A 13,116-nucleotide genomic window follows, 5' to 3' on the forward strand; every position below is an offset into this window, starting at 1 on the left:
CTCTCTGTTAATGAGCAGTAGATGAAAACCAAACTATGTTGGCTGTACTTATTTTGTCCAGAAAATGCTTTGTATTCAAAAGCATATGTAACAGAATATATTTGCTAAGAAAATTTATTGTTTAATTAAGAAGGGTTTGAAGAATATGCAGTACTGTATATTTCTGTTTCTCTGTACATTACTTCAAATTTATCTATGAAATGTAGACACCAAGACTCTTATTTTCATACGTATGTTGTGCTTAGATAATATGTAATTTTAAGGATGATTAGACAATTCCAGTACTTGGTTTCTGTCATCACAAATGCATGTTGAAATAGATTTGCACAACTGATTTGAGAGGTAATACTTTGAGTGTGAATGTTTAGGTAAATCTAAAATATATACTAACACTCAGTATACAGGTTACAATGCAGTGTAGGAGCTAAGAGTCCATTAGTAGAAAAATTCAACCAGCCAGAAGAAACTGTAAGAGTACTCTAGAACCAACAAGTAGGACCAACTACTTTTAGTGGCTTAGAATTTTGAGTGTGGGGGGGTTTTGCCCCTTTTTTTTTTTTTTTTTTTTTTTAACCAGATCATTAACCTTGCATCTTTACAAGTCTGTAAAATGCCACAAAAGACACTAATTAGGAGAAATGTGACATGGAAGGTTCTGTACTTACAGAACACAAAACATGGAACCCAGATGTTATCTTTGAGAACAGCATATTCAGATTTGTCCCAGATGTGTTACTTTTGTGCTGCTGGCAAGGACTAGCTACCAAACAGGACTAAGAAGGCTGTTCAAGTCACAGTGATGCATTTTTTCATTTATGTCATTTAAACAATGTAGAGTTTCAGCTTTTAGGTAAATGCTTTCTTTTTTTTTTTTTTTTTTGAGTAAGTGATGGAATAAATGTGTCTTTGGGCCTTACCAATATACTAACTCACCTGTATCCTCCCTCTGAAATAAGTCGCTAGAAAATGGGTGTAATGAAATAAACAAGAAAAATGTTGGGTGTTGTGATTTGGAAAGGATAGCATTACATGGTGTGATTCTTACCTTTACCAGTAAACAGAAACTTCATGTGTGCTGTTGTTGCTGTTTTGCAGGTCAAGTACAGCAGTGATCAGAGGCAGATGAAAGGTAGACGTAGTGTGCTTCTAGACACACCTGAGCTAAGGCATGTCAAAGAAACACAAAACAACATCTCAATGGTAGGGTACTTTCTTCCTATATCTAGAGTATAGTAAGGAATGGCACTTGACTTCCACTGGATTTTGCCTTCCATTAATATAGGTAACTGATGAAACTCTCTGCTCAAGTACGGAAGGAATATTTTCTTCTTATGCCTGTTGAGGGAGTGTTTGCTAACTGCATATGACTGTAATGAACATTTTCAAAATACTAATAAACAGTTTTCTAACAGTTAAATGTCTGCTATTTTTTTTTCCTTTAAAAAAGCACACACTCATTTGAGCATCACACAGTTTGACTGGATTAGGTGACACACTTCACCTTGTGCCTGTGCACGTTCTTGGTTTCTGCGTGACTTTTGTTTTTGGAATGAGTTGTTTTGTGTGCATTTGCTTGTGTGAGAATGTTTGTCAATTTAATTCTTTGATGATTAAGACGATTTAAAAATAAATATGCATAATCAGGAATACTACTTCATAACTCATACTAATACTGTTTTTGTTCCAACACTTGGTTATATAACACTTTCTTCCCTAATGTCCTTGCTTTTAATTTCATTTTTTTCTTTTTTTTTTGAAAGCAGGCTGCTTAGAATAATTGCAATTCTTTCTAAAGACCTATGTTTAAAGCCAGCTGGCATATGATAAAACAAAAGAGCAAAAGAGTAGTTTTGTATGAAACTGTGTAACCAAAATTCTCTGTGAATGAAAATACTTGAGTTCTTTAGTACTGTTATTGCTGGAACATTTTTTACTGACTGATGTAGTTGTCTACATCAGTAGAGAGCTAGCCTATCTCAGAGAAGAAGGGAAAGGACCAGATGACCTCCTGAGTGGCTTTTCCTGTCCTGTGTGACTGTTGATGCTTTGCTGCTTGACTTAACGCCTAATTCAGTGGCAATGGAAAACAAATGCAAAATGATAATAAAATATCATGAATCAAATAAGGGAGATAGAAAAGACTTGGATGGCTATCCAGCCTATCTCATATGTGTAACAATTCTATTATGGTGCAAAACCCAAAGAATATGTGTCTCATAAAACAAACGTATGCATTCTTGCATTGAATAACTACTTTGCTGTCAATTGCAGCTTGGGGAAAAATGTAATTCTTCTTGTTTTCCTAGGTAAAATACCATGAAGATTTTGAGAAGACAAAGGGCAGAGGCTTCACCCCAGTGGTAGATGATCCTGTAACAGAGCGGGTGCGGAAAAACACCCAAATTGTGAGTGATGCAGCATATAAAGGTGTGCATCCACATATTGTTGAAATGGATAGAAGACCTGGAATAATTGTTGGTAAGTTTTTAAATATTGTTGCTATTGGAAACTGTGGGGAAGATGAAAGCCTCTGCTTTGTGTTCTCCATTATAACCAAGAAAAAGTACTCCTGGATTTCTCCAGAGCTGCACATGCTCCAATTACCTCTTGTTTTAGAACTTCACACAGATTTCAAAATATCTCAAGATGTAGTTTATCCGTAACTCATTAGATCTCTGGTAAGCCAAACACCAGTGTTCAGAAGTCATGGTGTAAAATGTGGCCCAAGATAAAGTATTCAGGGGATAGAATACAGATTGGTTTTATGTGTAGAGACAGAGTATTGCACGAAGATGTCATTTGGGGCATTCATAATAAACTCTATTTCAAAATCAAAACGGATATTTGAAATATCTTTAAAGTTAGCAAGTCTGAAAGGAAATGGTAACCTGTCATATTTTTTTTTTTCCCTCCTTTCTTCTTTTGGTGTGTCCTTTTTCTGTTTTTCTGTGCTTTACAACAGTGCAGACCCCAGGGAGTCTACATATGGAAAAATATGCTGAGATAGCACCCTAAAATCCTTCATACATAGTAGTAATAGCAAGGGTTGATTTTAAGTTTACCTCTCAACAGAGAAATTGCAGGTCAGATGGACTAATTGGTGGGTCATACAGTCCATGCTCCTGCCTAAAGCAAGGTTAACTATATCTGTATCATTCCTGGCAGATTTTTCTTCAGTCTTTTCCTTGAAGTCGCCGAATGAGTCTCTACCACATAAAAGGAAAGAAAGACACTTCTTTGTATAGCCACCTTTTACATGTCTGTAGCTACAGCCTTATGTCAGAAGGGATTTCTCAAAAGTGAGGTTTAGAGCTCTGCCTGGTGAAGGTACAGATACTTTAAAGACCGTGCAAGTCTTAGAGGGTCATATGTTCTGGATCTAGGGCAAAAACTTGTTCAGAAATTCGTTGTCTGAAGAGACCCAAGCACTTGAACTCACTTCTGTAGCTAGATGTGGTGCAGCCAAAGAGAGAGGGAAAAGCTCCTGCGAAATTGCAGTTTAATATACAGTTTGCAATACGCCATTTAGCATGCACGTCAAACCTCCTACTCCATACTGCATTGCACGTGTGCTGTAGCCCTCTGTAAGAATCATGAATGCAATCCTGTGTTCAGTAACTGAAGGCTTGCTAGCACAAACAGATTAGGATTAAGAACATCCTTGAGATAAATTCTTGAGCTTTAAGTAACTGAAATATATTAATACCATTTATCACCTTAAACTGCTCCAGTATCAAAACACACAGGAATTCTTAACTCCCCATGCCTGCCAAACAGCAAAAATAGTGCAACTATTTAAAGGAAATAGGCCATGACAAACCTGTGAGCCTAATATTCAGTGATATTTCAGCTAATGCTTTTTCAGAGTGAACTGCAATTATAATATCTGTTTGTTTAGAAAGAAGCGGTGAGCTCCCTGCTCATGGAATGTCCTTGGCAGCTAGAAAAATAAATCACAGACTGAAAAAAACAGCTATGACTCTCTTGAGTTTTTTCCTAGCTGATGATTGTTCAGCCAGTTAGGAAAAGTACCTCTGTGTTAGAGTCATTCTGGTTAGTCTTTAAAGTATTACTGGTGAAGCTGTAACAACTTTTTCAAATGTCTGATTGCTAAAATTAATGCCTCTGCTTTGGAAACTAGGCACTAGTTTTAACCATGCTAAAGCCATTCTAAACCTGTCAAGATAAATGAATATAACTGAGCTTTGGATCTGTGACTAAAGAGGCTCCATGATTCTTACATGAGAATAAGGATAATTGGTAAAATTTACCAGGAAGTTAAAATCGATTGGTGCTATAAATTGCCAAGATTCTGATTCTGTGCATGTTATTTCAGATTATATGATAGAGATGGATAGAATCAGTACAAGTCAATGGTTGCTGCATTGATGCTGCTTTGAAGCCGTACCTAGAATCATAGAGCAGTTTGGGTTGGAAGGGACCTTTAAAGGTCATCTAGTCCAACCCCCTCTGCCATGAGCAGGAGCATCTTCGACTAGATCAGGTTGCTCAGAGCCCCATCCAAACTGACTTTGAATGTTTCCAGGAATGGGGCATCTACCACCTCACTGGGCAACCTGTTCCAGTGTTTCATCACCCGCATTGTAAAAAATGTCTTCCTTCTATCTAATCTAAATCTACCCTCTTCCAGTTTAAAACAGTTACCCCTCATCCTATCACTACACTCCCTGATAGAGTCCCTCCCCATCTTTCCTGTAGTCCTCTTTAAGTATTGAAAGGTCACTATAAGGTCTCAGTGGAGCCTTCTCTTCTCCAGGCTGAACAACCCCAACTCTCTCAGCCTTTCTTCACAGGAGAGGTGTTTCATCCCTCTGATAATTTTTGTGGCCCTCTTCTGGACTCACTCCAACAGATCTGTGTCTTTCTTGTGCTGGGGGCCCCAGAGCTGGGTGCACTACTCCAGGTGTGGCCTCACCAGAGTGGAGTAGAAGGGGAGAATCACCTCCCTTAACCTGCTGGCCACAGTTCTTTTTATGAGCCCTGGATACAGTTGGTTTTCTGGCCTGGCAGCACACATTGCTGGCTCATGTCCAACTTTTGATCCACCAGTACACCCAAGTCCTTCTCCACAGACCTTATTATGTTTTTACTTACTAAGGCATGATCAAACAGGAAAGGAAAAGTTGGGCATTTACAGTTCCTCCACCTCTCTCCTGCCTGTCAGTGCTTTATATAGTTGTATAATTTATCACCATTAGGGCTAACACATAGTTTATCAAAATATTTTGCATTGGCTTTTATTCATCTTGTCAAGAGGGAATTAGCTCTATGCTTCACCTTCTGAGAGTTGCAGTAGATAACACATAATGTACATACATTTAATGTATTCTAAAGCCATGGGATTTTATTTTATTAGCTCTGTTCTTTCCATTGCCTCTAGGCTATTAATCATTTGAAACATGACATATTTGGTGTCCCCACAGTCCTACTTTACCTACCAACCCATTATTTAGCTTGGTACCACTCAAACCAGCAAAAGGACCAACTTGGGAAGACAGTTATTTTTCCCCACTTCCAATGCATTGAGTAAATATAGACAGGTCTGCCCAAGAAACAAACCACTAGTAAAAGTGTGTGATCTGGTAGATTTGTGCTTAAACTGGTTGTACTTTACATCAAGGTTTTATTTTAAACTGGTTTGGAGAGATTAAATGACTATTGCATTTTTAGACATACTAGATATGAATTGTATATATTAGATTGATGTGAGTAAATCAAGAATTTACGCTGTAGCTGCTTCTGCATTTGTTATAAGCTGCTTCTTAACTGGTGCAACATTGTAATTATTTGTCAAGAGTTTATTAAAACCATGGTTGAATCTGTATTCACTTTCCTGCTGTGATTATAACTTAAACTCGGATATGAAATTAATTATTTCTTAGAGACTCTTTTTTTTTTTTTAATATCCAGATTAGACATGTGAATTCAAGAGATATTAATAACTTAACTTGTATGAATTAAAGCTGAAGATCTTAAGATTGCTACTGTTATTGAATCCATATATTGAATTTCAAAAATGTTTTTCATTAGTGAGGTAGTGGATCAACAGTAAGTCTGTGTCCCAGGAAACTTAGATACGTGGAAGACACAGGGAATTGCTAGTTAAGAGTGGGGTTCATTTTACCAAACTGTAGATGTCTACAGTGTAGATTTCTACAGCTGAATTTGTCACTCTAGTCTATTTGTTACATTAAGAAAGATTAATACTTTTGAGTTTATATGAATTGAGCAACTTGTAGAAATTTATTTTGGATAAGATGAACTATGCTCCTGATTGTGCTTATTAGGCTGACTTGGTCTCTACTATATACAAAAGAGGACCAGTAGTGCTTCTGGCAGCCGTAGAGATATATACTGCCAACTGTCACCTATGGGGATATGTACTGCAGCATCTCCATGGAGTAACAATGCTGTTGGTAGACTGGGGACGTAATCTTGTAGCTCTGATGATTTTGGTTCTGCTAGTGGAAAGGAGCTCTGGTATGTGATATTTAACTTGTTTCCTTTCATTTAGACTTAAGAAAATACTGTGGTCATATTTAGAAAAGGAAAACAAAAATTGTGAGAAAAAGACACCTTAAAATAATGTCAGTGCTTAAAATGAATGCTCTTAAATTCTTTTCAGCAGGAAATTAATACTTTCAGGTGAATATCTAGATCTTTTAGTTAATTTCTAGATGAAGGAAATTGTTTTCTGATTGTTAAAACTCATCCCTCCTATGCTTTTACTTCCTTTGTTGTTTGTCTGTCTTCTAATTTCTGTGCTTTGGGAAAAGATCTTAAAGTTTGGCGCACAGATCCTGGCTCCATCTTCGACATTGATCCTCTGGAGGACAATATTCAGTCTAGGAGTCTGCATATGCTTTCTGGTATTGCTTATATCCTGACTTTTCCCAAATCAGCTTTTTATATTTATGAAACTAGGTTGATACAGTAAATTTTCAGGTCAATGTGCCAGCCATATAAGTATGTTTTCATCTATCTATCTATCTATCTATCTATCTATCTATCTATCTGTCTAATCTGTATTTTAAAAGCAGTGTTTTATAGGAATTTCAACTGTAGTGACATGTGCAGATAAGAAATAACAAAAGAAATATTATCCTGAACAGTTATCCATACAGTTTACAAGTAGTCACTTAAAAAACATTGACCTAGTTTGTCCTCACCATAAGTAGAATATTTAAATAGTTGGACCTTACTAACATTTCAGAGATACAGAAGGAGGCCTATTTATGAAATTGATTTATTTTCTATGTGCATTTTGCTTGTATGGCATATAATATTACGCTTTGTGCTATTGTTTGAAACTCCAAGGTATTCATAATTTAAGGGTAGATGGAAAAGTAGAGAAGGTAATGTAATAACAGGCAGCAGTGCTTTTGGTTTACAAGTTTTTAGACTTTTTCCCCCCAGAAGTGTTTTTTTTGAATGTTTAGTTTTGCACATGTATTTTCTTTGCTACTAATAGTGGAACTTTAAATATTCTTTTGAATGTCATATAGCAGTACTTCCACATGCACTTGTATGCATGCTTGGATAAAGGATCGTTTTGATTTTCCACTGGAAATTTTCATACACTTTATCTTAATCCCTTTTTTTTTTTTTTTCCCCCCAGTATCTCAATCCTACCTTCCATTTCTGCTGTTCTTTTAAAGCAGAGAACAGGCTTAGCTGTATCTGATTTTGAAGAACCTTTTGAAGTAACAGTGTTCAAGATGGATACAAAATTGTGAACAAGTCGCTTTTTTTCTAATTTTAATGCCATCAGTGTTAATGGGGTTGGGATTTTTGTTGTTGCTCATCTTTGCACTTTTGTCATCTATTTATTGTGATATTCTTTCTTTCAACCTTTGTAGAAAGAGCAAGCCGTTACAGTAAGCAGTATTTACATTCTACCAGTTTGGGAGATTATAAATCAGATGGCTCTGACACAAACCCTACCTTTTCTTACTGCAGTGAGATAACAAGGCAATCTGACGAAGGAGGTACCCCTTATTCCCACTTTTTTCACTAATGACACTATCACAGTGTGTTGAGACCTCACAGGCCTGTATTAACTCCATATCCTTGTACAGCCACAAATCATTAAAAACTGTATAAGCTATTGCCTGATTGATTAAAGAAGCAAAGCAAAATCTCAAGATTGCACAGTTTCTTGCATGCTGTATTGGTTTAGAGTGTATTCCCTTTCTCCATTTTGGTAACACTGTCAGTCTGAAAGCCCTGCTGACTCAAATTTACAGTGCTTAAGAGAAAGATGTGTTTTTGCAAAACAAATATGAATATTTTTTTTTCTCTTGAAAGACACAATGTAACTGAAAATAAAATACACCTCTGAACTGAAAAAATAAATTTAACTTGTGCTTTTTGGTGGGCAAATCAAGCATATAATAGTATTTCACTGACTGAAGTACTTCTTTCCAAATTAAACTATTCAGGTGCTTGTGGCTCTGTTTTCATTCTAAAAAGAAAAAAAAGTGTATCAACTGGTAGCTTTTTACAAATGAAGGTTTTCTTACACTCTCGGCATTTTGGGAACCAGGGTTAATATTCAGCTGAGAAGCTTATATTGTCTGTTGTTGTTTAACATGGATTAATATTCGAATACTTTGATGAACCTGCACTCCCAGGTAGAAAACCACATGTTGCATCAGTTTGATGCTATAGATTAGAACAAAATTTATAAAAGTGATTGAGGGTCTAGTCATCATCATGGCATTACAGTGTGTACTAGACTTGACTGGTGAATTGTAAATATTCAGAAACTTTGCATTTTAAATATGTATTTAAAAAAATAGTGATTTCTACTTCTCAGTTGTGAAAGAAGGTGCGTTGAAAAGGTTATCCAAAGGGTTACTTTTTTTTTTCTTTTTTTAAGAAGGTGTTAAAGTTATTACTACCATTTAGTTGCCTGGCATCCTTGAATTACTGATGCTTTTAGAAGATTTTAAGGCATCTTAACTGTAGACTGTGCCTGTTTATGTTCTCCCACTCACCAGAGTAATATGTTATTATAGTGGCTAGTGTTTAGGGAGTCTGCATTGTGTTAGGTGCCATATGAATACATACAAGCAGCTCTGATTAAGAACAGGTGAGGAGGAAAGTTTTCAGACTGAAGAACTAACTCTAAACAAAGAAAGAAACACATGTCTTTGACAGAACTATAATCCATTATATTATGCCTGTCCATCTTTATTTGATATTTTAACTGTATTCCCAACTCTTTTAATAGATGATATCAATAACGCACATCACGCTGTTTTTTATGCCTCTTCCTGTGATGATGCAAAGTGGGTTTCACAGTCCACTGCATATTGTTTCTCTCTATCTGTTCTGATCTTTTTTGGCTCTATTCCAAGCCATTTTAACATTGCTTTGTCAGCTTGATTTGATTGTTAACAGATATTTTTTATTACTTGCCATATTGAGAATAGGAAATGGGGTTTATTTTCCTGGTTGTTTTGGCACTAGCAAGCTTGCTTTTTGTGTCTCTATTTAAATCTATTGTTGTGGTGATGTGTTGAATAGATCCTTGCCAAGATCAACATATTTTAGCAAGATATTGTTTCCGCTTTTGACCCAGCTGACTAGCCAGGGTTTGAGCACTTGCAGAAGGTTCCCATTGCAGGGGAGAAATAAATGCCAGAGCTAAATAATTTGACATAATCCTAATGATTTATAAGAAAATGCCATTTCTGTGAATACACTCAGAAAAAAAACAGCAGAAAATAGCATTTTTGGTCAAAAATACCAACCTTTTTCATGGCAGCATCCCATCCAAAATGTCTTTTAGCACATAGCCACAAGGTGAATTTGCCCTTGATCTTTATACAGTATTTCTTATGGCATACCACAGTAAATGAGAACCAAGTCCATTTTGCTGAGATTTCATGGCTGTTTCTCATGGATTTTGTACTTTTAGATCTAGCAGTGTTTCTCACTGGCAATTGTTCAATCTGCGTGCCAACATGAAAGACAGTTGGAGATCTGAGACCCATTTTACAGCTTCTAAGTGTCTTTGGCCCTGTCTCATCATCTTTCAGATATTTCTGTGTTGTTCAATTGCTAATTTATTCTAGATACCTTTACTGATATTTGACCCACAATTCAAGTGTTGCTGGTGGAAGTGTTCCTCAATCACCTCTCCCAGCCTTTAGTTGGGTCCCTTGCTTCATGATGTTATAGGTTTATTCAGATCTCGATAACTCTCCTCTTTGGGGAATTTCAGTAACAACATCACAGGGGGGCTAGTAATGTTATTAACTTGAATTACTTCTTCCTGTTTGATTCCCTGACCATTATTTTAGATGATGAGGTTGAGCTGAGCCGTGTGCTTCCCAGGGTGCTTTCCCTAAAAATCAGTAGATTTTTGCATCATGTAAGTTCAGGAAAATGCCTGTTTTCCCTTTTAGACTACTGCAGGTAAAACTGGATAGGAAAGAATTGTTAACACTTTCCAGAAGGCCTCATGCAGGTGATGAACTTTCATTTTTATATTCTTTTAAAAATTACTTTTCCGCTTTGTCTGTCCTTTTTGCAGCTTCTCTCTGTTAGTGTTTTTCAAGATTGACTTTATTACTTCATGGTATCATTGATTTTTTTTGCCATACTGGACAGAAAGTGTTGCACTAGAGCTTCTCAGTCTGCCTAAATGCTTTGTAATTAATTACTGCCCTAACAAAGATTTCCTTTTTACCTACAAGCCATTCTGTAGCACTTCTCAGAAACAGTTGGATGCCACAGTAGTTCTTGCAAAATTCTCCACTGTTTTTCAGATAGTTATTTTCAGCTTGGCTAAAGAGGAATAGAAGCTAACAATTTCTCTCTTTCAATCCTGCCTTTAACACTGGTTTTGCAACTTTGCAGACATGGAGCTGTTAATTGATTTTTGGGAGGGTTTTTCAGATTATTTTTGTCAGAAAGAGAAGTTGAGATATATGGATGTCAGATTTATTTTTGTTTATAAAGACAGACCAGATAGTTCCTTCTTCACAGAACACTGTATATATTAAAAAGAGCAACAAGAGGCAGTTTCTTTGCTTTCAATTCAGGTCTTTGTAGACAGCATTGTGTCCAAGAGATTTCTCAGCTGTTTTTTTGGAGGTTTCTTTATAAATTCTTTTATGTCTGTCAGAATTTGCTGTGCAGTCTTACACACTGTTTTTCTCCCAGTTCTTTTCATGCTCACTCTCTTTCATCTCTTCCTCCCCTACAAGTGAGATCCCATCCTTTAGTTTGGATTCAGGCACCAGGAGAGGATGCTCTGGTTCATATGGCTCAGCATGTATTCCAGTCTTGCATTATTTTGGACAGTTGTATTTCAACATTCTCCTGTATGAATGAGATTAATTGATTTTCCATGTAACATCCATTTACATATAATTATGGTGTCTGATGACAGAAAGGAAAACAGGTATCACCTAACTGGACTTCTTGTATTCACGGTCTCTATGGTGTTTCTCAGAAGTTGTGCTAAAGCACGTATTTCTATATCTTCTCCTATTTTAAGATCTCCATATAAAATTATATCTACTGTCTTTTGCTAGTAACTTCAGTTAAGTGAAAAGGACATTTAGATCACGTCCTCATGGCTCCAGAGTGTTTTGTTTAGTTGATTCCCCAAAAAGTGAAAGTAGCACAAGTTCACAATGTTTGAGACTTTTTTTTTAAAAGGCTTGTTATATACTCTTCTCAGTAGCTCCATTTCAGGAGAGTGAGACGGGGAAAGGACTTTTTAACACTAGAGTGTTGATACATGGTGCAGTGTAAGATACAAAAATTAATATGTGGTGTATGATCCAGTGCCAATCACAGAAACCAAACTCAGTTGCTCAAAGTTCTGTGTGTGCAGCTATAGACAAAGAGTGGCAAGTTAAAGTGAAGGCTGCAAGTAAACCTTTAAGGTTAATTAATATTTTTCTTCAGGCCCATTATTTTTAGTAAGCAAAGAAACAAAATATTACAACTAGAGGAAATTCTAGTTTAGGATTAAAATGTCAAACAATTTAAGTCTTTGAGCATGCACAGATTTGTGCTTAAGGGAGTTGACCTAGTGTCTTCAGGGGTCACTCAGCTACTACTGGAACAAATTTCAAGCTTTGCCATGATGGCAGGGAAGTGACTATGCACATTTGTGTGCTACTAGAGCAGAGTGTCGTGATGACTGTCCAGATGAGAGCAGATGAGCCATGGCAGTGCTACTAGGGATACCATTTTTGTCACTTCTGTTTTGTATCAGTCTTTGACTCATTTTGAGGTGAAGAATTCCTTTTAGTGTGTTTGGAATGAGAAGACTCATCTGCACTAAAGAATATCACTGTTATTTTAATTTCACTGTTATTTATTCATTCTTTGTGTCTTCCGTTGTGCAACAATTTGTGTGCCCATATTGTTTTCATTATACTTCAGTGAAAGTGTTTTCCTTAGGGTTCCTCCTTTTGTTTTAGTTATCGAAGACCTTTTATACTGCTTTCTTTCAATTCTGTTTCAACTGCAGAATATTTTCATTTAACTTTCTAATATTCTTCCTTCTCTCAGTTTTTACTTTAATTATCTTTCAATTTATTGTATCTCTGTGGGGCTTTCTGTTTAGCACTCTCCTGTCTTAATTTAAGTCAGCAGCATTTTATTTAATATTACCAAGTTTTGCTTTCAGCTTTCTGTCTGAAGGTTTCTACTTTAAAATGATTCTGCAATAGATGAATTTAACTTTTTTTAATCCCTGATACACTCCTTTTTTCTTGTTAATTGACACCTTTTAGGTTGGCTTTTTCCCCTTTTGGTTCTGACCTTCCCTTTTTTAAATCTTCTATTTCCTCTTAATTTTTGTTTTAATTGGTGTGTATCAGCATATAGACATGATATATATGTTTTTTCAGTGCCCTTTTATTCTTTAAATTGTGTATAGGCTGTAGTTGGAGAAAAGTCAGAGATGAGTATTAGTGCCTTTCAGTCATGGATATATTGTTATTCTGCTGGGAAAAAACTTGTTTTCTTTGTTATTTTCCAAGTCATCACTGTACTATCCTAAAAGCTATATATATCCTAAAAGCAGTCTGTAGGAGACCAAAATCAGGTTCACTGTATTCCCAA

The 13,116-nt window shown here is 36.2% G+C and overlaps 1 protein-coding gene across 6 annotated transcripts in view; it reads left to right on the forward strand.

Annotated features, from left to right (window-relative positions):
* NEBL (nebulette) overlaps positions 1–13,116 on the forward strand; it is a 266,260-nt gene that overhangs the window by 227,888 nt on the left and 25,256 nt on the right. For 3 of the 6 annotated variants that reach the window (XM_074900166.1, XM_074900167.1, XM_074900168.1), the window contains 4 exons: positions 1,096–1,200; positions 2,307–2,478; positions 6,798–6,890; positions 7,881–8,009. In XM_074900166.1, the coding sequence (XP_074756267.1) occupies positions 1,096–1,200; positions 2,307–2,478; positions 6,798–6,890; positions 7,881–8,009 (499 nt within the window). The remainder of the gene's footprint in view (positions 1–1,095; positions 1,201–2,306; positions 2,479–6,797; positions 6,891–7,880; positions 8,010–13,116) is intronic. The other 3 variants (XM_074900171.1, XM_074900170.1, XM_074900169.1) reach the window with 2 other exon arrangements.

Source organism: Athene noctua, chromosome 2, assembly GCF_965140245.1.
Source record: "Athene noctua chromosome 2, bAthNoc1.hap1.1, whole genome shotgun sequence".
Lineage (NCBI taxonomy): Eukaryota > Metazoa > Chordata > Aves > Strigiformes > Strigidae > Athene > Athene noctua.